Source organism: Chrysochloris asiatica, unplaced genomic scaffold (genome assembly GCF_000296735.1).
Source record: "Chrysochloris asiatica unplaced genomic scaffold, ChrAsi1.0 scaffold00018, whole genome shotgun sequence".
Taxonomy (NCBI): Eukaryota; Metazoa; Chordata; class Mammalia; order Afrosoricida; family Chrysochloridae; genus Chrysochloris; species Chrysochloris asiatica.
In genome coordinates, this window is record NW_006408536.1 from 12,106,123 (window position 1) to 12,133,259 (window position 27,137).

Below are 27,137 nucleotides of genomic sequence, written 5' to 3' on the forward strand. Positions count from 1 at the left end.
ACGAGGCTGGTCACTACCTTCTGGGATTATGATGAAGTTAAAATAAATGATAAAATGCTTGCCAAAGAATAGATTTGAGGGTTTTTGTGGGTTTTTTGTCATTATTTACTTCCAAACATATGAACAACCCCAAAAACTCATGTAATGAGTTATACGTGTTTTTAAGAATATGATAATGTTAGAGACGACAGCCTGAATGCCCATCAACAGAAGAAATGATTAAACAAGCTTTGGTACATAGACACAATGGAATACTATGCAACATTGAAGAAAAACACTGAATCTGCAAAACACGTCATTAACATGGATGAGCCTGGAGGACATTATGCTAAGTAAAATTAGTCAATCACAAAAGGACAAATATTACATGTGACCACTGTTGTAAAAAATTAAGACAAGGTATTCTTGCTAAAAAAATTAAAAATTTCTATGATGGTTAGCAGGGTTGGGAGGGAAGGGGAAATTACTCACGGGGTAGAGGATGAGACCCATGTTAACTTGGGTGATGGGGAAGGCAGTATGCAACAAAAGGGAGGTTGGCAGAGGAAAGATGAAGGCAGCAGAAGACATAGGGAGGAGTTCAGGAGTTAAAGTGAATAGAGGTAATGCTGTTAACCGATAGTACATGGAAGGGATTGCATCATTGTAATGGAACAAAGTGTATGATTTGTTGAATGTGGGACTGATGATGGGTTCTATAAACCTTCACTCAATTCAAAGGAATACATTTAAAAAGAAAACAAAATCTGCTAGTGTTGCCTTTTCTATAAGTAAAACATGCACTGACTTCAGAAGGATGTGTGATCTAAGTTCATTTCTAACTCAATCATGATGATGGAATTTTAATGACCCATCCCCTTCCAGCTGCACTATTACCATGGTGACTAATAATTCACATTAGACTCTGGGGTCATCCAGCCAAGTGTGACATGGCAAAGCTAGCTGGCCATCAAGAACGACCCACCCCCTGCTTTGCATGGTGCTTTTTTTTTAGCATCTATACCCAACATATGCATATTTATTGTGAGATATACTAATGGCCAAATACATTAGGGCTATTTTTAAACAAATACAAAATTAGACATTAGATGAGGGAAAAAGAAAACAAATATTATTTTAAATCATTAGTCAATCCTTCAAGCACCATTAGATAATTCTACAAGACAAGTTTCCACAAAGGATTAGGTTTATACCATAATGGCAGTGACTTTAAATTCACATTTTAAATAGTCTTCTTGACTATTTCAAAATTTGGGGATCATATTCTTGTCAGATGTGGTTATACTACCACTGCTGGTTTTATGTTGCCAAGCTAAGCAAGATGGCATACTAGAATGGGAGGAGAGTCACTCTGGCCATTTTCTTGCCATTCACTTGTCCTTACATTATCACTAACAGCTTTGATTTCTGTTTCTCTGAAAGAATTGTTTAAATCACTGCAGGGCAGTCCGTTTTTTATTATGGCCTTTTGGGCCAGATTTTCCATTTTGTAATGTACTGGAAACCCTAGCCTCTATGCCTGTGATATGATTCGACTCCTGGTGTGGTGCTGTAAGATCAGAATTGGATTGCTAACCCAAAGCTCAGTGGTTCAAACTCACCAGCCACTCCTTGGAAACCCTATGAGTCAGATTTGACTCAACAGAACTTAACAACATGCATGTGAATAGGGAGCCATTCTGAAATGAGTTGCTAAAGAGTAAAGATGAAGGTGGGACTAAGGAGTAAAAATTAGAGTGGAACTAAGGATTAAGGATGTCTAGCATTGTGGAATAATGCACTGGACCACAAGGTCAATTTGAACTGCAAGGTCATTGATCCAAATTCACTAGCTGTTCCCTGGAAACCCTATACAGGGTTGCTATGAGTTGGAGCCAACTCAAAGGCACTTAACAACAACAACCTTACTAGAGAGTGTAACTCAAGTCAACCCCCCTTATTTTCCCTTGGGGATACAGTCTGACTCCAATTTTTAAGAATGCTTTGGACAAGCTCACTCTCTTGCCCTGGATCTTGCACCTGGCTCATTACATCTGACCTCCAGTTGTGGGACTTTAGGCCCATCACCTGACCTGATTCCCCAGCACCCACAGCCTCGTGCATCTTCAGCCCGTCATTTGACCTGCTGCTCATCAGTTCTTGAGTCTACATGGGTGAGAAGATTCCACCAGACTGATCTCTGAACTATAGATTTGGGACTTTCCAACCTCTACAATTGTGTGAGCTATTTCCTTTGACAATTGTGACTTTTGTGAACTGTTACAGTCTGTTGCAGAACATTGGGTCTTGAGGCAGGGAGGAGTAGTAATTGATATCTAGGACTATGGATTGGTATAATAACATGTTGGAAAAGTCGAACCGTTCAGATTATCTTTAACCTCTAACTCATAGTGACTAGACTGTGCTGATCTTTCTAAAAGAAATTATTCATGTATGATTTGTTGAATGTAAAACTGATGATCTTCTCTGTAAACCTTCACTCAATTCACAAAAAGTTAATAAAACAAACAATCATTCATGTAGTCACTTGTCCATTTGTGAGGATTCATTTATACTAGGTAGTACAATCCATAAACTGATTTGTTGTTGTTATGTGCCGTGGAGTCAGTTCCGACTCATAGTGACCCTGTACAGGGTTTCCAAAGCTGCAAATCTTTATGGGAGCAGAAAGCCTCATATTTCTCCCATGGAACAGCTGATAGTTTTGAACTGCTGACCTTAAGGTTCATAGCCCAATTTGTAACCACTTCGCTACCAGAGCTCCTTTGTTGTGTTGTTGTGAAGTGCTAGGAATGTGTAAATTGCATGTGAAATTGTACATTTCAAACTTGACTAATGAGGTTGATACTTTTCCCATCATGTGCACTTTATGCATCAAATGATGGGTCCATAACCATCTACATATTAGAACTCAATAAAGCCTTATTATCTTTTAAATAATTTAAAAAAACACAGATATATACAAGTTCTGAAACTGTCTTGGACCCAGGGGATTGTGATAGGATATGCGCACACCTCTTTGTTCTAACCAGCAACATCCAGCCCTTGTCCACACTCTGTTGAGACCACTACAGTTATTTTGTGGTTTTTGGTTATTCCTTTGGAGCTGTTGAGTTCACATCTCTACTCCTGAGTAGAACATGAAGTGTTCATTGAGTTCAATCCTATGCCAGATGCCATGAGAAATGCAAAACAAAAGGAACCCAGAGGCCCTACAGACACAGAACTCAAGAGTCTATTTGGGGACATGAGACTTCAGATTTGGGCTGTTGATGATAATCAGGTCTTTTAATTTAAGGGAGACATTATAAGTACTTAAGGGATCTTTCTTTCATTCACTCAAAAGAACACATCCTGAGTAGCCACTAGTGACTCTAGGTGCTGGGATGATAGAACCGGGATAAAGATAGGTCCTGATCGCCGGAACCTTTCAGCTGAGCTGAGGAGATGAGGCAGGTGCATTAATACTGGCTTTGTAGACCCAAGCATCCAAAAGGGAGGACACACAGAGTGTGTGTTGGACACCTCACTGAAGGAGGGCACACCTCAAGCTAGGGGATACAGGTCAACTTAATGAGAGGACCAGGGCTTGAGCTGTACCTGTAGGTTGGAAGGTTTGGGTGTACAACACAGGAACATGCATTCTGGACAGGCTAAAAAAAATGTGGACTAAGTTGCTGAGTTGGAGGGGAGAGTGAACACAGTCATCATTTGGGAGGTGGGTGGAGAGGCCAGCTACAGAGAGAAACAGGCAACAATCACAGGGACAGATTACCCAATAAGCAAGGTCTTCACTGGTTTACTTGTGCTTCTTCGCTAATCTGTAATCCACAAATTCACCTGTTTTTCACCACATCAGACACTGTGCACTACAGGTAAATAAACACAAGTAAATCCATGCATAACTTACTTACTGGTTAATCCACCCTGAGCTCTCAAGGTCCAATATCTAAAACATTGTCAGTCTCTGATCCTCACACAAGATCTAGATGTTATCAGTCTTAAAATACTGCTGGTAGGCTGTGAAAGCTGTCCTGGCTTCACAGGTACAGGTTAGAGCCACAATCAGCAAATGTCCCTAACGAATTCAAAAGAGATTTTCTCGAAAGGACAGTGACAAGCCTGACCAACCAGGGAACTGGTTGGAATGAACTGATGGTTGCAGTGAAAGAGACAGGATGGAGTAATTATGTTGGGGTTTTCAAAGGGTGGGCTTGTCCAAACCAAACAAAATCAAACCCACCACCATCAATTCATAGCGACCACATACAGGGCTTCTGAGACTGTATTTCTTTACGGGAGTAAACTTTACGGGAGTCTCATCTTTCTTGAACTGCCAACCTTGAGGCTAACAGTCCAATGCCTAACCTATAGCGCCCCCAGAGCAACTTGTGGGCATATCCAGTTCCCCTAAAATCATACTAGGTAGGCATCTGACATTATCTGTAATCCTCACAGCACCACTATAGGCGAGGCAGTATTAGCCCCATGTGTCATATAAGAAAATCTGAGTTTCTTTATAGGAAAGGCAGCAGTAATTATGCCTCCATGTGACATTCAGGAAAATCTGAGGCAACCCCTTACAATCAGGTAGTCAGTAGATTCACTTGGGAAGCTTTCAAAATCCAGATGTCTAGGTCACCCCAGACTAATTACAAAAGGGCTCCAAAAAATTCTTGGAACAACTCCATTGTTTTTTCATTCCATTTTTTCACAAACTTTTTGAAGTCCCTTCATACATCAGAATCTCTAGTAGGGAGGAATCCAGCATAAGTATTGGACTTCAATCTCCGCAGCCAAGTTTCAGAACCACGTTGATAAAGGATGGACACCAAACCAGGTCCAGGTGATTCTTACTTGAACGTTTATGTGCTTTTCACTATGTACACAGGGAGGAAGTAATACCTGTTATTCAGCAAAGATTTCCCAGCCAGTCACACAGACCCCAGAACACTCCAATAATGGTGCGTCAAAGAAATATGTGGGTACGAACAAAGAAGGAATAACGTGCCAGGCCTTCGTGGCCAAGGCATTACTGAAACAACAGCCTAACAAGACCTGTGAGCGCTGGCAGGAGGAATGCCGGGAAGTATGCACAGCGCGACACTGATGAGTTTCTCCACATGATGGGCATAAATATCCTGACAGGATGCTGCGGTGCACCACTTGGGAGGGCTAACATTACCATGCCAGGAACAGATACGACCATAATGACTAAATCACTGCCACCTAATGCTCAGATACATCAGAAAGCAAAACTAAAATCAGACTCAGCAACAGTCCCTGAAAATAACACATAATCATTCCCTCTGTTTTTGTCTTTCCTTCCTGAAAAGCCTTTTCAGCAGTACGGTAGGTAATTTCCCCAAATAGCAATAAAGAGAGGAAAGCAAAGCAACCCAATAAGAGAGAGGCATGAAATCATTTCCCAAAGTCTCTGACAACAACAACAAATTCTTTTAAAGAAGTGTTTGCTGCCCCATTCTTAATTAGTGCCAGCTTACATTTGTATTGCATTTAAGAGATGACCAAATACTTTGAGTCCTATGACAACTCTATGGGAAACCAGGAGGACATCTCCTTGGCCACCTTTGCAATGCCACACAAGTGAGAACCAAACATGATTAGCAATGCAAAAAAACTTCCCATGCTATGCAAAGAAAATATTATTAGCAAGTTTTATGAACTGGTTCATTCTAGTTTGAGACCCTGCTGAGAATTTGCATTTTCTCACACACACACACACACACACACACACACCCCACCCCACCCCCGATCTACTGACTCAGAATCTAGAGTTTAATAAGACCCATAAGTCCCGGTGTGGCGCTGTGGATTAATGCGCCAGACTGCAAAGCCATTTGAACTGCAAGGTCGGCAGTTCAAGTTCACCAGCTGCTCCTTGTAAACCCTATACAGGGTTGCTATGGGTCGGAACCGAGGGCACTTAACAACAACAACAACATAAGAATCACCTGGCATTGTTAAGCGCCATGGAGTCAGTGATGACTCATAGTGACCCTGTATTTCAGAGGAGTGGCTGATGGGTTTGAAGTACCAACCTTGCAGTTAGCAGTCCAATGCTTATCCTACAGTGCCACACCAGGACTCCTGTTAAACTATAGATTGTGAGTCAGTAGTCCTGAGGTGGAGATGCAAATTCTCAGCAGGGAATGAACTCTTTCAAAGCCTTGTTATTATCAACATTTTCAGGACTTCTACAGTGTCTAGAAATCTCACAAGAATACATAGACTACATGCTGTTTCTGATGAATTGGTTATTGGGTGGTAAACAACTATATGAAAGAGATTTTTCTTTGTCTTTATTTTAAAATAAAGTTTTTTATGTGCATAATATCTGTAGGTAACTTTTCTATCTATATTTTCTCCTATTGTCATTCGACTCCACAGGACCTAGTATTTACATTTGTCCAGTTACTATTTTGACAAGAACCCGATTAAAACCTCCCTTTAATCATAATCTTTCCTCGTCCATTTTATGATGAAAGGTTCTGCAATTCTAAAGGACAATCATTACCATACATATGTTTTTTTCTAATACAGTACACTAAAGTCTTTGGAAATCAACTTAATGCAATTTCCAAAAGTACTTATTACCTTACAACTGAAGGTAACACAGACACTTGAAGAAACGAATTCATTAGATACTATAGATACGTTGTTGTTAAGTGCCATCCAGTTGGTTCTGACTCATAACAACCCTGAGGAGCGGATGATGAGTTTGAACCACTGACCCTGCGGTTCAAACTGACCTTGCAGATATATAGGATAACAAACTTTACCTTCCATCTGAAATTTAAAATGTTCCAAGTAACTCGATAAAAGTTTAACAGAAAATCATTTGGGTCATATTTTTATGGTATCTCAGAGCTAGAAAGTACTTAAAAACAAGTCTTTTAATGCAGTCATTCCCCCGCTCCCCGCCCCCAAATCAAGACTAAGGGCACTTGTTAAAAATACAGATCCCTGGGCCTCGCTCCATGGCTACTAAATCAGAATCTATCGAGGGACCTTGAGAACTATATTTTTAACAAGGGCCCAACATGATGCTGCTGGTATTATTGATCCATGCAGCATACTTTGAATAACAAGGGGTAGTGCAAACAGTTAACATGCTCTTCTGCTAACCTAAAGGCTGGCAGTTCAAGTCCATTCAAAAACACCTCAGAAGAAAGGCGTGGCAATCTACTTCTGGAAAATCAGCCACTGAAAACCTTTTTGGAGCACAGTTCTACTCTGACACACATGTGGTCACCATAATTCAGAACTGACTGAAATTTTCATTTTAGAATTTCATTTTCTAGATCCAAATTTTCATTTTAGAAGTTTCTCAAAGAATCACTGCTTATCTCTCCAAATGGTAGAATTTCAAGTGAGCTATTGCTTCTTCTCTTCCTTTTCTGTGTGTTTGCTTTTCTGCATATTTTCTTCAAATGAGAACATAAGGCTCTTATCATCCAAAGATGATGATGTTGTTGTTGTTAAGTGTCGTCGAGTCAGTTCAGGCTCATAGCAACCCTGTATAGGGTTTCCAAGGAGCAGCTGGTGAGCTTGAAACGATGACGTTGCAGTTCAAACGGACGTTGCAGTCCAGCGCATTAACCGGAAGCACCAATCAGGACTCCGAAAACAGTGCATTAAAAAGAGAAGCAGCTCTTCAAAGGTATCTCCATGGGTGAGGATGAATGGTAACATTTATTCCTGTGACTTTTGAACATTCCTCCTGGCAATACTTGTATAATCCTGAGTCCAAATAAGAAAATACGATTTTTAAACCTGGCCCAGCAATTAGCTTAGTAAATTGTCCTTGTCAACAAGTTGACCTTTCTGTGCTTCATTATCTGGAGTCAAATATGAACGGCTCGAGAAACATGTACAATCCACTTTCCGTGACATTTTCAGGATTTCCTTTCTTTGTAGTGCTAAAGTAGCAAAGCGACAAATTCTAAACATTCTTTAAAATGAGAAAAACCTGACAGTTCTTGAGGTGGTTTCATTAGGGCAATCTTTCTACAGCTTTCCTAGTGGCCTGATATCTGTTCACTGCAGGTATTTCAGTTTATTGCCACAAAGTGACTTACTGACTAAAAGAGAAACCAGAAAGAAAAAAGAAAAAAAAAAAAAAAGGCAGCAGACCAAAAACGAATTGGAAAGAAAAACAGAAGATGTTCATGTAGAAGGCGCAGAAAATAACATCATTATAGTGTTAGTTTCCACAACTGATAAACAATACAGGCCTTCAGAGAGAACAGTATGGAGAAAGACCGGAAAGAAGGGGCAAGAATATTGTGTATTTGTTTTCATTGCAGCAAGTAAATGACACCAGGCAATGATTTGGGGCCAATTTGTCACCAAGAACATCACGCTTTTCCCTGTGATACCTTTGATGAAACATTTTTTTTTAAAGTTGTTTTTTTCCCAAAGGGTGTGAGAAGAAAGGCCCTTTAAATTTAAAGGCAAAACCAAAGTCCAAGTAAAATTAAAATGACAGATCTTACTTCTTCCTCTCAGAGCCTAAGATCCTGAACAAATCCTTAAAGTACTGTGGCACACGGACGACCACGTCTTCTGAGGGGCTGATGTCCTTCAGGTGGGGGTAGAGTTTCGTGTCGATGACCTTCTTGATGTAACCCAGCCAGTCAAACTGAGGAGAGAGGTAAAAGAGTGAGCGAACTCTGTTCAACAGCGCTGTAGCCGGAATCCTAACCCTTGGTACCTGCCAATGTGACCTGGTTTGGAAATCGTCTTAGAAGATGTTAATAGTTAAAGTAGTAATATGAAGTCATTGTGGCTTAGGCGCTGAACCCTCATGCAATGTGAGTGGTATATCTTATAAAGAGGAGGAGAGACACACAGAGGAAAGACAGCCATGTGAACATGCTACAAGCCAAGGAGTACCTGGGGCTACCAAAAGTGGATGAAGTTTTTTTTGTTGTTTTTTTTTAAAAAAGGATCTACCCAGAAGTCTCTGGACAATACAAATGGTTACATGCTCAACTACTAACTGAGCAGTTAGGGGATTTCAATTCACTCAGAAGTACCTAGGAAGATAGGCCTGGCAACATGCTTCCAAAAGGTCACAGCCTTGAAAACCCTAGGGAGCAGTTCTACTCTGTATACGTGGGGTCGCCTTGAGCTGGAATTGACTTGACATCAATTAACAACTGTTATTGTTGATAGGTGCATTGTGTCAGTTCCGACTCATAGCAACCTCTCTGTATACGGGTTCCAAGGCTGTAAATCTTTACAGGAGCACAAATCTTCATCCTTCTCCCACAGAACAGCTGGTGGTTTGAACTGCTGACATTGTGGCTAGTAGTCCAGTGCTTATGCTACAGCACCAACAGTGTTCCTTACACCAGCAATGACTACGGTATGATAAAGATATAAAAACATCTCATTAGCTAAAGAATCTTTCCTTAGAGCCTTCAAAGGAAATGTGACCTGGTGAATACAAAGATTTGCACTTTGGGGCTCCAGAACTGTGACATAATAAATTTCTGTCCTTGTAAATGACCCAGTCTGTGATATTTTGTTATGAAAGCCCTAGGAAAGCAAGAGATGCAGAAAAAAAAAAAAATGGCAATTTGCTAAATGACACTTCACTTTTTGCTATCTTAGTCTAGTTTTTTCCCCATCTACACTGAGTGAGTTTGGACTCTTGCTTAAATTGAATAAAAGGTTATCCAAAAAAAAAAAAAAAAAGTTATCAACTGGGGAAAGAAAGAAAAGGCAAATAGAGTAGGTTGGACATAGCCCATTGCTTGTGATTTCCAAACAAATAATTAGCTAAAGATGCAGCTACTCAAATCTAGAAAATAAACTCCTGACCATTGTCACCCTGACCTATTGCTTTAATCGTAAGTGGAATGTGTGTTCTAGTATCACCTACACGTGGACAACACACACATTCACACTCTGTCCTCATCCTTCTTCCTGTAGTCTGCCTCTCCCTCCCTCCATCCAGTGCTCTCCCCCCTTCCTCCCTTCTTGCGCGCGGGGACACACACACACACACACACACACACACTAGCTCTCTCTTCCCTCACTCACTTGCTCACTCACTCACTCACTCACACTCCCTCAATCCTTCATTCCTTTGCTGGCATATGCTCAGATGCAGATGTCCCAGTGCAGTACTGGTCTCTCCAAAGCAGCCTTCCTAACCACACAGTAAGAATCCAGCAGTAACCAAAGGAACATGTCTCCATTCTTCAAGCATCTCTACCTATTCACTCTTTAGTTTCTGAGACTGGCTCCCATCTTTGCTCATTTCCAGTATTGAAATGAGAAACCAGTTACTTATCCAGCTTCTCCTATAGATAGAATGGCCATGTGGCCCAATTCTACTTCACAAGAAATATGAGGGGGCTTCAAAAAGTTTGTGGAAAAACTCCATGCTCTTTTCATTCCATTTTTCCATGAAATTTTTGAAGGCCCCTCCTAAAGGGAAGACATCTGAGGATGATAAGAGAGCTGGGCATGCCAGCACAGGACCTTCCATTTCTTCCTGCCCTGACGGTAGGTGTGAGAGATGAAGTTGTGGTAGCCACCTTCATCAAACAAGATTTAAAAATCGAAACACCAGGAAAGTAGAGTAGAAAGATAGAAGAACTTGGGTTTTTTACATTGTTAAATAGGTGCATCAATACCAACAATCACCTATGTTTCGACTTTTGTCATGTTAGAAAACAAACTTTAAATCTTTAAATCATTCTTGGAAACAGAAAGCATTCCTTATTGATGCACCAAAAATATACACAAGATGGTTAACAAAGATGATATAGCCAAAAACATTGGTTGGTTTCACAAGGCAAAACTTTGAACATATATAAAATGCAATCACTTGGGAAATGATTAGGTAAGACAGGCATTCCTGGATCATTTGGACCAACCTGGGGTATCATGGCAGTCAATTCGGAAATGTTCATTTTGTTGTACATGGCTTCACTGGTTCTGTTTTCATGTGGAATCATTATCTGTTGGAAAGAGACTTTGGTTATTGTTTCAAATAGATCAAGTCTTACTCCATGACTACTTTCTACGAGTAGTAGAAACATCTGCATAGTATTATAAAGTTCTTCAAGACTTTGATGTAGTATCTAACCAGGGGACAGGGAATAAAAAGACATCACTGTAGTAAACAGGATTAAGTTTAAGGATAAAGAAACGTACAGGTCTTGTTCAGTGTGAAACATCCATCCCAGTACAAAAAAGAACTATCTGGAATCCTTTCCTCATCTCTAATGTGAACAGGGAAAATCTAATGCAGGTCACGTTTTGCATTTGACACAACCTGAAATTGTAGGACTTTTTATATCTGTGGTCTCCAGAAATGACCTCAACATTTCATGAGCCACAAAACAATCCCCTTTCATTCCTAAAGTGGGTCAAATCATCCCTGGAAAACAGCAGATTATCAGGTATCATTGCTGCTGCTGCTGCTGCTGTTGTTGTTGTTGTTGTTGTGTGTCATCGAGCCAGTTCTGACTCATAGTGACCCTATGGGTTTAAATCACCAACCTTGCGGTTAGCAGTTCAGTGCTTATCCTACAGCACAATACCAGGACTCCAGATACAATTGCTACCCAAGATCATTTTGTCAACAGCTCATACTCTCATTTTCCTTCACTCCTCCTATTATTTTGGACTTCAAATCCCTGGAGACCCACTGGTGGGGGTATTGATTCCATTGCCACCTAGACACTCATTTCAAAATCTGCATCCTGAGCCCTGCCTTTTCACAATCTTTCCATTCTCGATATTCATGCTCTTTTATCATTTTGTTGTTGTTGTTGTTGTTAAGTACCGTGGAGTCGGTTCCAACTCACAGTGACCATACACAGAGTTTCTGAGACTGTCAATCTTTACGGGAGCATTTTGCCCAACACTAAATCTAAGTTCCTAGCACCCTTCATGTTTAATGTAATCTAAGGACAACATCCTGGTGTGGCGCTGTGGGTTAATGACCTGGACTGCAGAGTTGGTTTGAACCGCAAGATTGGTGGTTCAAGCTCACCAGCCGCTCCTTGGAAACCCCCTATACAGGGTCGCTATGGGTCAGAACCAACTCCAAACGTACTTAACAACAAGGACAGCACCAATGATCATCTTTCTCAATGGCCTTTAATCACTTCCATTCAACTTCTAATACCCCACTCCTAGACTCCTGGTGTGTTGCTATACGATCAGCACTAGACTGTAAACCACAAGATTGGCACTTCAAACCTACCAGATGCTCCTCAGAAACCCTATACAGGGTCGTTATGAGTCAGAACTAACTCGATGATACTTAACAACAACAAAATTTATCCTGGTGTGGAGCTGTAAGATAAGTACTTCCACCTCAAGGTCGATGTGAACCTCAATGTAGGTAGTTCAGACCCACCAGTCTCTCCTTGGAAAAGACACTTAACAACAAATGTTTTAAGGCTTTCTATCATCTGAGTCCCTTGCATTAAATGCACTATGTTTAACCTTTTACCTCACATATGACTTTTCTACCCTTGACCTTCAATCCCACCATGGTATGAACACAACTTGCTTCAGATTCATTTTCTCTACCAAACCTTTTCAAATAAATTCCACTGGGTTCCAATCACAAGGGCAACTCCATCAACAAGACCTACTCCTGGGGCACACATCTCTGTAGCTGGGATTGGTTAAACACACACTTCATGGCTGTATTTACTAGGATTAATTTGTGCTTGTCCCAGCTTACCTGTCTGCTCAGCCTCAATAGCTTCTTTAATATTATGTGTCCCACTCATTACTAGAGGGTTCAAAACTCCACACACCATGGATTTTTCAAGGCCAAATCACAGAAGGCTGAGTGGCAGGCATCTGCCCCTTTTCTTAACACTTCAGTGCTGAATTCCTCTCCACAGGAACATTCCTTACCCACAGCTCCCTTGCTCAGCATGAATCATTGCCTCAGAGAATGTCTCAGCTCCAGGTTGGAGCCCTTTAGCCTTAGAGCTGTTTCAGCTCTCTGCCAGCCCACCCAACCCCCCTTCCTCACCAAGGCTTTGTCAGTTCATCCAGTCTGTTGAAAATGCTCAGTCTTGCCTCAGACCAGCTGTTTTCAGTTCCCTTTTTGGTTCACGTCCCTGGATCAGGGCAAGGCCTTTCTCACTCTATCAAAACTTCAGTCCAAATTAGAGGTCTGGATGTCCTATTTGCCTGAGAAGGGAATCCAGACAGCCTCTAGACATGGCTTAGAGACATATTAGTCTTGGACTCCAAAACATCTGCAACGGCACAAATAGGAGACCCTGAGAGCCCTTAAGCCTCACAGTCTTCAAAGGTGACATATGCAGGAGTCTGGAGAGAGGTATGCATATACATCACAGCAGCAGAGAGAGAAGGACTAATTCACTGGACCCCCTACTCCATCCAGAACCTCCCACCATCTTGCCAAATACAAAAGCAATACAGATATGGATTTTACCAACTTGTTATAAAAGACAACTAACTGATATGTAAATGTTTCTTGATAAAAGTAATTTATGACTACAGGGTATCCCCATAAGCAGATTTCACTATATTGGTTCCCTCCGGTCCTGGGAATGTATAAGGATTTTATACTCTGGAGCTCTAAAAGAGAAAGTTAAGTCTATGAACAAAGCTAACCACTTAGGAATTTCCATTACTCTTCCTCAGGTTTGTTTTTATATTGTTTTGTGTTCATCATAAGTCTGAAAGAATTTAAGGTGCTTTAAATGGAAACATATGGCACAATGACATTCATCAAGTGGGACAAGAATAGAATGAAAACCAAGGCTAAGTACAACGTAGTATCAGAAAGTTAGCTAAAAATGCTTACTAACATGCCCTTTACACTTTCTACTTCAAATTTTGTGTACAACATTAGGGGAAAGATTTCCCTGAGGCCAGATCTTAGATCAAAGTGACCGTAAGTGAAAATGGTGTTAAAAAAAAAAAAAAAAAGACTGGATTAAAAGTAACCTTCCATTCAGGTCAAATCAATTAGGATTTAGCAAACATCTATTTTTCTATTTTAGCTATATGAGAATTTCTCTAGAAAAACACAGGCTGTCTCCCTGCTGCTATTCTTTGGCCTTAACTAAGCAGGATTTGGATTTGGCATCCAATAGGTTTAGAGGTGATGCTTTTAGCTCTGCCTTGAATCCAAAGGACAACACCACAAAATGCTATTATTTTGCTGTAATTATATTTTCATTCAGGATATGCTGCCTTTGAAAAGAAAAGAATAAGACTGTAGATTAAGACTTACCTCAGCTATTTTAATTTCCAATCTAAGCACTGACTTCATGTCATGTTCGGCTCGGGAACTATTAGCTCCTAAAAGCACAGCGGTATCCACCATGAACTTGTAAAGGGCATCCCGATACTGTAAAAGATACAGAAGCAAGTGACCATGACAACAGCCTATTAGGAAGCATGTTTTAAAGGCATGAATAAGACAGAGATGTTGCTGTGGTTGTTATGTGCCGTGGAGTCGGTTCCGACTCATAGCGACCCTGTACAGGGTTTCTGAGGCTGTAAATCTTTATGGGAGCAGAAAGCCTCATCTTCCTCCCGCGGGACAGCTGGTAGTTTTGAACTGCTGACCTTGGGGTTCGCAGCCTGATTCGTAACCACTACGCTACCAGAGCTCCTTAAGACAGAAATAGGAGGTGGAAATACATGTCTTCAATTTTCACTCTGTACTCAAAGTGTGGTACAGGCATTATACAACACCAACCACCAACCTACCACTCTGGGAGAAAGAAGAGTGACGGTGACTTGGGTTCCATTTCCAGAAGAGGGAGAGATGTCCAGCCATCAGGGATCAAGAGAAGTAGTTTTCTAACAACCCATGATATTATGGTTACATGAAATATCTCCAAATGAGCCCAGCAAAGAATGTTAAAGGTCAGAAGTCCTCTTTTCTCAAGGCAAGTGAGACTTTCATAAAATAATGAGAAAGCATTGTACTTTCTAAAAGCAGGAGACATGATCCATGAAGACTGGTGGAAACTGTGATTTATGCTCTACCCGCTCAGTTTCCCCACTTTTACTCTAAGAAGTCAAAGACCAGGAAATGCAGTCCTGTGTCTTCTCTGTTTTGTACAGTAGTCACAAAGCTCTGCTCCCTAGCTCAGGGGGAAGAGAATGGAGAAAAAAGAGGAATGATGAAGGAAAACCTAGCAAATAGCAAATACACAATGAACCCATTGTTGGACTATGTATACATCATTTAGAAGGATCTTAAGAGATCTCATGAGGGGGTCATCTTTGATTTCAGACATATGTAAGAGAATACAATACACCAGGTATGAAATGACATCACAGTTGTGATATAGGAATAAGATTCCCTAACACACCCCTTGACTCTGTCCATTATTTTTACTGTGTTTGACTTCAGGGTCTATACAGGGCTTGGTGTTCAAACATAGCACCAAGTAAGAACATGGCATAGGACTGGACAGGGTTTTGTTCTGTTGCACACAGGGTCAACTATAAGCCTGAACCGACTCAATGGTGCCTAACAATCACATGTTCTTGTTGTTGTTTTGAAGCGTCACTGAGTCAGTTCCAACCCTGTATAGGGTTTCCAAGGAGCAGCTGGTGAGTTTGAACCACTGACCTTTCAGTTCAAACTGACCTTGAGGTCAAGTGCTTATCCTACAGCGTCGTACCAGGACTTGTCAAATGCACATCAACAACAAGAACAAAAGCCAACTGTTGCCATCAAGATGGTTCCAACAGAACCTTGTACCTAACGAGAACAACAATAGCACAGGACTTGGCAAATACACAACAACCAAAAACAAACAAACAAACAAACAACTGTTGCTACCAAGTCAATCCCAACTCTGGAAACCACATGTGCAGAGTGGAACTGCATTCCACAGGGTTTTAAAGGCTGTGTGACCTTTCAGAAGCAAATTGCCAGGCATTTCTTCCAAGGTTCTCTGAGTGAGTTTGAACCACCAACTTTTGGGTTAGTAGTCACACCCAAGGACTCCTATTTGGCATATTTGTTGTTAAGCTGTTAAGTGCTGTCAAGTCATTCGACTCATAGCACCCCTGTATAGGAATTCCAAGGAGTAGTATATGGGTTTGAACTGCTGACCTTGTGATTCACAATCCAGTGCAGATCCTAGAGTGCCACACTACAAATCCACCAGCATATGACAGGCCTTTGATAAATATCAATAAGCCAGCTTTGCAAATAGCCTTGGTTAGAAGCAATACTTTACCATTCTCAGTTCAATTTTTTTTTTTTTTCTGAGCATCCACTCAATATATGTGTGGTGTGGGGCAATACAGATGGAAAATTAAACAAAGCTTGAGTCTGATTTTCAAAGTGTATCATCTAGTAAGAGAGGCAAACATGTAGTTACTAAGCATAACATTATTGCTGTTACTGAGTACCGTGGAGTCAGTTTTGACTCATAGTGATCCTGTATAGCGTTTCCAAGGAGTGGCTGGTGGGTTTGAACTGCCAACCTCGCATTTCAAACTGATCTTATGGTCGAGTGCTTATCCTACAGCGCCACACCAGGACTCCAAACAGAGCAATCAAAATTAGTTTCTTAATAAAGCTGCTGAATGCTTGGAAACTCAAGAATTGGAGAAGGAATTCCAGCCTGGAGCAATCAGGGACATAGCATTTGAGGGCGGCAGGTTCAGGTCAGTTTAAGAGTCTCCTGTGATGTGTGTGAGCTGCTTTGTGGGAGGATGAGGAAGAACAGATGATACAGGAAAGGCAGTTGGGGATCAGGTTATAAAAGGGCCCTGGAACTCCCCCTAAGGAATTAAGACCCTGTCTTAAGAGCAAATACCAAGTGAAAAGACAAGAAGTGACCAACTGGGAGAATATGTTCAGAAACCATATACCCAACAAGAATCCAATTAAGTAAAATCTATATAAAACTCCAACAACTTAACAACAAAAAGACAAATAGCCCAATTATATAATGGGCAGAGGACCTGAGTAGACATTTCACCAAGGAGGACACTGAAATGGCCACCAGACACGTAAAAACAAGCTCAGCATCATTAGCCATCAGAGAAAGGCAAGTCAAAACAACGAGATAGATAGCATTTCACTTCCACTACGATGACGAAAATTGAAACAAAACAAAAACAGAAAATAATAAATGTTGATGGAGAGGTAGGGAAATTGGAACCCATACTTATACCTATTTCTGGTGGGAATGCAGAAAAACACTGTGGCAGTTCCTCACAAAACTACAATGAGAACTACCATTTATTATTTTTAAATGCCGTCGAGTCAGTTCTGACCCATAGTGACCCTGTATGCGGTTTCTGAGCTGGTGAGCTTGAACCGCTGACCTTGCAGTTCAATCTGCTTTGCAATCTGACACATTAACTATTATGACCCAGCAATTCCACTGCTAGGTATATATACTCAAACAGAGACTTGCACACAAATGTTCAATGCAGCAGCATTCACAACAGCCAAAATGTAGAAACAACCTAAATGCCCATCAACAGATGAATGGATAAACAAAAGGTGATATACACATACAATGGAAAGCTAGTTAGCCAGTAGGAAAAATGAAGACTTGATACATTCTACAGTATGGATGCAGCTTGAAGACATTATGCTGAGTAAAATAAGTCAATAAATATCAAAAGGAAAAATATTGTATTAACTCACTTGTATTAAACAAGATAAACATATACAGAACAAAGTTTATTAGTGGTTATCGGGGTAGGAGGAAGGTGGGTGTTAACGGTGAGGGAACTATCGCATTGATTCAGGGTACAGTTGCCCAGCCAATTATTTTAATTGCGGTTCAGTAAGTTATATAACTGTGGTGGTGGTGATGTGCCGTGGAGTCCATTCCAACCTATAGCGACCCTGGCATAGGGTTTCCAAAGCTGGAGATCTTTATGGGAGCAGAAAGCCTCATCTTTCTCCCATGGAACAGCTGGTAGTTTCAAACTGCTGACTGTGAGGTTAGTAGGCCAAATCATAACCTTTATGCTACCTACCAGAGCTCCTTTTGTATAAGTGTGAAATTTTGAATTGGCAAGAGTTGTGTGATAGATATATTTATTTAAAAAAAAAAAAAAAAAGAGTAGCTTCTGGAGGATTTGGTTGGAGGTATTAGTGTCATGGTTTCATGGGACAGGGCAGTTAATTGACCTAATAATGTGTTCAGCACTTCTGTTCTACTTCCTAGTTAGATGTTCAGTACCTGGGTCTTAAAAGCTTGAAGCATAACAGTTGGTCTTTAGTCTCGTGGAGCAACACAAGAAGAAAGATCTGGAATAAGAGAAGAATATAGAATGCGTGGCTAAATGCCTCCATGAGCAACTGCCTCCTTTTCCATGAGACGAGAAGAACTGGGTACCATCACTAAAAACTTTGATCAAAGATTTTATAGAATTCTGATCAAAAGGAGGAAGCACTGAACAGAATTTCAAAGTCTCATGGACTCCAGATTTCCTAGAACCATAAAGGTTATATGAAGCCCTGAAACCATTGCCTTGAGATCTTTAAACCTTAAACCAAAAATATCTCTTGAAGTGATCTTAAAATTAAACAACAGTTTAATTGAACTAGTAAAAAGGGTCTGCCTTAAGCAGTATGCCTTTTTAAGAGCTTTCTATAAGGGATCAAATGGATAACAACAACTCAAAAGACTAGATAGGAATTTTAGGGGGCAAGTGAATAATTGATGTTAATCAAGGAGAGACAACTCAGAAGAGGGTGAGGATTGCATCACTGGAAGAGTGGAATCAATGTCACTAAATAGTACATGCAGAAAATGTTTAATTGGTGTATGTTTTGCTGAGTATATTCTCAACAACAACAGAATAATTTTAAAAGAGCAAATACAGCATGGAAGCAGACTGATGCTAAGAAGGAAATGGAATGAAGAGGAGAAACAGTTAAATGCTACTTACTGTAGCCAAGAATTAACAAGGACCTGACCTGTCTGTAAGGATAGAAAGGAGGCACCAGGTGGAAGAGATCTTGTGAAGGTAAAATAAATAGAACTTGACTAATTGGTTAAAGGGGAGAAGGAAGTTTCAATTTGATGAGAGGGTGGTGATCCCTGCAGATACAAAAGTGCCTCTGATTGGCAAACATTCACGGTGTCAATTTACAAGAAGGAAAACTTGTCAGTCCTCTTTGATGAATGTCCTCAGTCAGAAAGCTTTCTGGGGATCTTGGCTAGTTTGCTGCCCTCCAGAGTCTTCAAGATGTAGGAATTAGAATCAGCATGGGACCAGGGACTTCTGGGGGACAGCACTTCTCAGTCTAAATTCAGTGCATTCTCAGGCTAGGCAAAAGTCAGAACATTTCCTGGGTCTGAGGCTCCTTTGGAAGTTCAGTCAAGTCTCCAAAATGGATGGAAAGTGTCAGGAATGAATGAGCTATGTCATAAGGGCACTGAGCACTGGGGCTTATCCAGTCTAGATGCCCAGACTTCCAGAACATGGAAAATCTGGTCATCAAAGAACCACACTGTTCATTTCCAGTAAAGAAAAAGGAATCTTAGAACAACGTATGAACCTGACAGCAACCGGAAAAGGCACACAGCTAGAAAGGAGTAAAACTTACAGACTTGGCTTCTGTGCTGTTATCAAGGTAGTCTTCTCTTACGGCTAAGGAGAGGGTTGCTTGGTCCAGCTGTTAAAACAAAACCAGGAAGATTGTTAGCACTATAAATTCTTAACAAGCCTCCTGGGGATCACCTACGTCCAAGCCATGTTTTGAGCTTGTGTCAACATTATAAAAACTCACTGCACTCAGCTTGCAGAATGTGCCCTTTGGTTGTTATAAATGATTATATATTCCTGAGTATTTTTGTGTACATGCCCCCCCCCCACCAAAAAAAAGAAAAAGGGCAATGGAAGCAAATACTGTTGAATGATGATGCACGGAGGAGATTGTAATCATTGCAATGAAACGACGGTGTAAAGCCAATGTTCTCTAATGTATAAACTATCACTCAGTTTACAATGAAAACTTATTTAAAAAAAAAAACAACTCACTGCACTTAGAGCTACATACCATACAAAAAAGCCCATCAGGTATAATAAAATGTCAGCCCTCTGCCCCTGCTTTCCTGAGGCATGGTTTCTAACCCTATATTTAATAGCACCAAAGCTATTTGAGTTGGCATAGATCTTAGAGATTATCTGGCTTTCCCCTCTATTTGATGAATGAAAAAACAAAAGTCAGAGAAGCAGTGTTAACACAGCGGGGCTGAGCTCTGATATTGGACTGCTAACCACAAGGTCAGCAGTTCGAATTCACCAGAGGCTCTGTGGGAGAAAGATGAGGCTGTCTGCTCCCATAAAGATTAACAGCCTTGGAAACCCTACACAGGGTCACTATAGTCAGAATTGACTTGATGACAGTGGGCTTGGTGGGCGAGTAACCAGATTCAGTATTCATCTTGCTACAGTCTTTTATAAAATGCCAGCCTGGATTGAGTTGGCTAATCAGATTTTCTGTTTCATCATTCTAAAATGCTATATTGTATTTATTTTCATTAAAGGTTGTTGTTTGTTAAGTGCTGCCAGGTCGATTCTGACTTACAGTGACCTGGTATAGGGTTTCCAAGGAGCTGCTAGTGTGTTTGAACCACCAACTTTAGGATTAGCAGTCCAGTGCTTGTCCTACAGCACCACTCCAGGACTCCTTTAACTAATTAAAAGGAATCAAATAATAGTTTTGTTTTGTGAAATCTTTACAAATTTTGTAACCCTCTCTAGAGAATTGAAGATAGATGATTACAAGCACAAAAAATAATGAGACAATAAATAGATTTATAATAAAGAAGTATGTTATCAATTTAATTAAAATTGTCAGCCCCTTAATCTAAATAAAGATGTTGTTGTTGTTGTTAAGTGCCATCGAGTCGGTTCCGACCCATAGCGACCCTGTGCAGGGTTTCCGAGGGTGTAAATCTTTACGGGAGTAGAAAGCCTCATCTTTCTCCCGCGGAGCGGCTGGTAGTTTCGAACCGCTGACCTTACGGTTCGCAGCCCGATTCGTAACCACTACGCTACCAGAGCTCTTCTAAAAACAGGTGCTTGAAATAGTCCAACCTCTCTGGAAAGCAATATGGTGCTTCTTCAGAAGGTTGGAAAGAGAAATGCCTTATGATCCAGCAATCCCTCTACTTGGTATTTACCCACAAGAAATACAAGCCATAACACAAGCAGATATATGCACACCAATGTTCATAGCAACACTATTTATAATAGCAAAAAGATGGAGACAGCCTAAGTGCCCATCAACTGAAGAATGGATAAACAAACTGTGATACATACACACAATAGAATAGTATGCCACCTTGAAGAACAACAAGGAAGCTGTAAGCTACAACATAACATGGATGAACCTTGAAGACATTATGTTGAGTGAAATCAGTCAGTCACAAAAGGAGAAATACTGCATGGGACCACTATTGTAAAAGACTAAGAAAAAGAACCCATACTAAAGCAGGTGGGGGTGGTGTTCTTTGCTGGTTACCAAGATGCAGGGGGTGGGAGTGAGGGGAGGGAAGGGAAGGGAAGGTGAAGCACAGGGTAGGACACAGACACAGAATAATGTGGGTGCTGGGGAGGGGGGGCAGTACACAAGAAGGGGGCAGGGAATGGAAGAACAAGGGTTATGGGAAAACAATTAGACAGGTTTGCATGGGCTTAGTGGAACAGGTAGTGTAGTGGTTACGAATCGGGCTGCGAACCTTAAGGTCAGTGGTTCGAAACTACCAGCCGCTCCGCGGGAGAAAGATGAGGCTTTCTACTCCCGTAAAGATTTACACCCTCGGAAACCCTGTACAGGGTCGCTATGGGTCGGAACCGACTCGAAGGCACTTAACAACAACAAGTGGAACAGAGGTAAATAATGATGTATGCACAACCTTGGAACAACAGGGCTCTTGGATACAGGGATTGTGACATGGTTGGAATGGACAAAAGGGGGGAAATAATGTTAAGATGTTTGGCTGTCTCTTGAATCTTGGTTTCCCTGGTATACTATTATAAAATAGACACTTGAGGGGGAGAGAAAGGAATAGCCAGATATATCACCATAGAAAGCTTGTAAGTCCGTCTTCTGCCTATAACTGATTGGAATACCTAAAATGGGGATACAACATGCCCAGTGAAGGAGGCTTCCTGCAGAGTCTTTGCATTGCATAAGACCACAGGTGAAATCCTGGACCCCATCCAGAATCTTCTGAGGTGGGAAATTCCCACTTGAAAGGACAAGCAGACCAGTTTGGAGTGGCTAAAAGAACATAAGATACTTCCTGAAAGAAAGATCGACAGGAAAAATACAAAACAATATAGGCAGTCGACTGATTACTACAAGAACAAGCAAGTTGCTTGCCCAGGAGACATCAAGGCAAGTGGTCAGGTCCCCTCAGGGCAAATCCCCTTCCAAGACTAAGACTCAATGGGAATACACACTCTGATTGGTGAGTGACCACGTTCGTCACTGATAAGGGGAAGTGAGGGAAAAACAGCAATGAAGCTGCGACCTAAGCCCTACAATGTTCAATAGACTCCTGTGAACCTGGGTGGAGATCTGGTTGGCCAGCAGTGTTGCAAGACCTGGGGACCCTGGGCCCAGAGTCAGTGACATAGCAACAGAGGACTAGAGTGGAGAATGAAGTGTCTAGCTGATGAGAGGGCATATGCACAAGAACACTCACACTTGCAGATAATACCCACTTCACCTGGCTTCAATGGCTGGATGAACAGAGCTCAATTAGAAGAAAGAAGAGGAAAAAAAGAGTAATCTGATACAATTTGATGAACTTGACCTATACCTATGGAAGCAGTAGCTCAAAAGAGGAAGCAAACCTTTACAACGAGGATCATTCCCACCCCCTCGCTACACAGGGTAGACTGGGATGGGCAACTTGGACATTGTCTTTGGGGGACTACAAAGGCAAGAAGTGACTGGCTTATAAGCTTTCAAGAGGGAGCCTAGATCCAGAGGGCATGGAGGAAGGTAGAATCTCCACTAAGTAGTATCCAATCTGTCTGGGCATGGCTGATAAAAGGAACAGGAATAGTCTCTTCTGGTACAATAGTGAATAATTGCTATCAGGACTGACGGTGAGGGTTGGAAATGTCAAGGTAGACGTTGTGTAGCAAAAGGAGGGGAGTGATTGACTTTGCAGTCCAGAAGTAGAGGTCCCTAGGACCATCAAGGGAGAAGAGTGGAGTGCGGGACCCTACCCAGAGAAGCAGTGACGCCGGTGATGGAGGCAGAGACGATGACATGGAGAGATGGAGCGGCTGGGGACTTTAGACCCAGAGAGGAAGAGGGGCTGTGTGCTGATGACCAGGGGGTAGGCTTGCAGGGTATATGGTTAGTTGATGACGCATGGAGGGGATTGTAACCATGGCAATGAAATAATATATAATAGAATGAATGTAAAGCTAATGTTTCCCCATGTGAACTATCACATAATTCACAATAAAACATTTTAAAAAATGAATAGAAATATTGTTAACTACTGATACATAGAAGGGATTGCAACCATTGTAATGAAGCAAAGTATATAATTTATTGCATGTAGAACTGTTGGTCTGGTCTGTAAACTTTCACTCAATTCACAATAAAAAGGTTTTTTAAATTAAAACAACAACAAAAAAGGTGCTAGAACAATTGGACATCCATAGGCAAAAAAGGAACCTTATCCATATCACACATCTTATGCAAAATTGAACTCAAAGTGTATCATAAGCCTAAATGTAAAACCTAAAACTAAAACCTCTAGAAGAAAATCTTTGTGCTTTGAGTTTAGGCAAAGAAATTCATAAAAGAAAAAAACTGATAAACTGGACTTCATCAACATTAAAAATGTTTACTCTAGGAAAGATACTGTTAAGAGAATAAAACGGCAAGCCATAGATTGAGAAAAAATATTTGAAAACCATATATAAGGCAAAGGACTCATATTCAGAATATATAAAGAGAGACAGAGTTTAATGGCAGATTAGGGAGAAGGGCAGTACAAACCTCTGTCAGCAATAACACAGAACACCAGACAAAGCAGATTCAGGGGATGGTCCCAGAACTCTGAACTACATATAAAGGAATATTTAGAAAGTTTGACGGCTTACAGACAGTGGAATTTTTAGTGGAAGCAAGAAAACTGGTGTTTTCTGATCGACTGGTCTCAGCAGCTCCTGGCGCAGCCATCTTGGGTGTGATGGAGCAGGTGAAGGATCAGAGCAGCGCTCCCACCACAGACATCTGACCCATCCTCGGAGATAAAGGTGTGGATTTTTTATCTCTCTTTGTTCATTGATCTCTCGCTGTCTGTGCACCTCCACTCAGGTGACTAGAGGGGGTGCCTGAACAAGTGGACACCCCCCACCCCTGGAGGGTTCTACTACGCATGTGCACAGATCTGCTTAGCAGAATCTAAGAAGGGGAAAAGTTCTGCTTAAAACCAAGCAGCAGCGTAAAACGGACACAACCTGCCCTGAACTGCTCATCACCAGGAAAAAGGCCTGAACAGGGGTTGTGGAGTGGGAGAGAGACAGACTAAAAAAGGAAACAGGCAGAAAATTAAATCCTGAGTTACATCATAATGACCATCAGTGACATCTTGAAATTTCTCAGGCAGCCTAGAAGGCAAGAAGCTGAGAGAAAGACGTTAAAGTCATACTTATATTTTGCTACAGAATTTTTTTTCTTTTTTCTGTGATTATAGATTATAGTATCCAATCTGTTTTGTTTTGTTTGATGTTGCTGTTTTATCTTTTGGTCCCTTTTTTACCTTTTGGGGGCTCTTTCTCTCCTTACATTACCCAAGAAGAGACAGTAATTACAGTCATATAGTCAAGCTACAATCACACCCTACAAAATCCCACCATTCAGGCAAGAGCCAATACCAGATAGGCAGCCAACAACTGCTACACTTACTCTGAGTTGTATAATCAGAAAGCAAAATAAAACATCAACATATATTCATCTAATTATTGAGGTCACACCTATTATTAAAGATGCCCAAGAAACAGCTGACCATATCAGCACATGTCCAGAAACAAGATAGAGTGACTGGGACAAAAGAGCAGGAGATAGACCTAGACATCACACTGGAAGGAGGGTGGGCTTCAGAAATGCCTGAGAAGGAATTCAGGAAAATGATACTGAGATGTATCCAAACACTTCACAGAGGGTTTGAGAAAAATAAGGAAGAAGTCAGGAAAGTGCTACAGGAGCAATTAAATAAGATAGATACAGCATTAGAAACGATCCAAAACCTGCAAAAAGAGATCCAAATGATTAATAATAAAGTATCAGAAATGGACAATACACTGAAAGGGCAAAGGAGTACAATTGAAGAGATGGAAGCCAGAACTAGCAAGCTGGAAGACAAATCTCTCAGTACTGCTAAGACAGAAGAGCAAGGAGAAAAAAGGATTTAAAAAATCTGAAGAAAGTCTAAGATTCATGTTGGATAGCATAACTTAAGAATTATTGGCATTCTGGAACAGGAAGAATCACACAAGTCCACAGAGAAGATAGTTGAAGAGCTTCTGGAAGAAAATTTCCCTAACATCCTGAAAAACTAAAAGATAAGCATTCAAGAAGCTCAACGAACCCCTGGAAGAATAGACCCCAAATGAAAATCACCAAGACATATCATAATCAAGCTCTCCAAAATCAAAGACAAGGAGAGACTCATGAGCAGCCAAGGAAAAGAGAAGTGTTACATAAAAGGCAAGTAAATCAGATTAAGCTTGGATATCTCAGCAGAAACCATGCAAGCAAGAAGTCAGTGGAGAGACAAATATAAAACCCTGAAATAAAAAACACTGTCAACCAAGAATTGTCTACCCAGCAAAGCTGTCAATCAAATACGAGGGTGTAATCAAAACATTCCAGGATAAACAGAAGCTAAGGGATTTTGCCAAAAGCCATCCTAAAGGGAGTTCTTTGGAGTGAGAACCAACAAGAACAGACAACAACCAGACATTGACATACATGGCAGCACCACCCAGAACTCTATCAACAAACGGAAGAGTCCAGAACAGAATATATAAAGAACTGCTAAAATTTGACAACAAAAAAGAATCATCCCAATTTAAAAGTGAGCAAAAGATCTAAACAGAAGACACCAAAGAAGACACACAGATGGAAAGTAAATGGAAGAGGCTTGGCATCATTAGCTTTGATATGGATATTAAACCTACAATAAAACATCACTGTACATCTATGTTTGTTTTTGTTAAGTGCTGTCAAGTCAGTTCTGGCTCATAGCAACCCTGTTTAGGGTTTCTAAGAAGCAGCTTGTAGTTTTGAACCACCAACCTAGCAGTTAGCAAAAAATGTTTATCCTACAGCACCACACACATCTATTCGAATAGCTAAATAAAAAACAGCAGCAATGGAAAAAAACAAAAGAAACAGTGTAAACTGCAAGGAAGGCTGTGGAAAATTGGATCAGATAAGAATATAATGTGTGTGGCACAACCACTTAGGAAAACAGTGTGGCAGTTTCTTATAAAGTTCAACATATACTCATGTATGAGGGGGTTTCAAAAAATTTATCCAAAAATAGAATTAAAAGATAATGGAATTTTTCCACAAACTTTTTTTTTTTTAAGTAAAAGATTGCATTTTAATAGGCCTTTATTAAAAGTCTTATTCTCTGGCCTTAGATAAGCTATTTAACATTTTTGAGGCTCACTTAGCTCAATAGAATACAAGGAAATACTAATGATAATTGTTCTGCTTTTGAGTAGGGTATGACAATATTGACTTATGATATATATTCAATGAATTAGAACTATTCTTCTTATCATCAGCTTTACATTCAACTAATCATACACTTTTTTTCATCTCAAGGATTATAACCCGCTCCCTGCAACAACAGTTATCCTAATTCCTCCCTGTGGTTCCCCATTTACATCTTATATTTCACAAATGATGAAAGCAAAAACAGTTGATGCACATATACGAAATAAAAAATTACATATTCATTTAAATGTCCAAAGAGTACATTCTACAAGCCAGTCTTCTGCTTCTGCCCGTAGGCACACAGCTCACTTTCTTATTTTCTTTTTTTTTTTTTAATTCCTGATAATTGTGGGTTTTTTTTTTTAAACTACTCTGGTCT

At 40.6% G+C, this 27,137-nt stretch overlaps 1 protein-coding gene across 1 annotated transcript in view; it reads right to left on the minus strand.

Annotated features, from left to right (window-relative positions):
- The window catches only part of PHEX (phosphate regulating endopeptidase homolog, X-linked), a 253,359-nt gene that overhangs the window by 166,848 nt on the left and 59,374 nt on the right, over positions 1-27,137 (minus strand). Inside the window, exons 6-9 of the mRNA XM_006835574.1 lie at positions 19,595-19,663; positions 14,279-14,395; positions 10,917-11,000; positions 8,520-8,665 (exon numbers count right to left, since the gene is read on the minus strand). Coding sequence (XP_006835637.1) covers positions 8,520-8,665; positions 10,917-11,000; positions 14,279-14,395; positions 19,595-19,663 — 416 coding nt within the window. The remainder of the gene's footprint in view (positions 1-8,519; positions 8,666-10,916; positions 11,001-14,278; positions 14,396-19,594; positions 19,664-27,137) is intronic.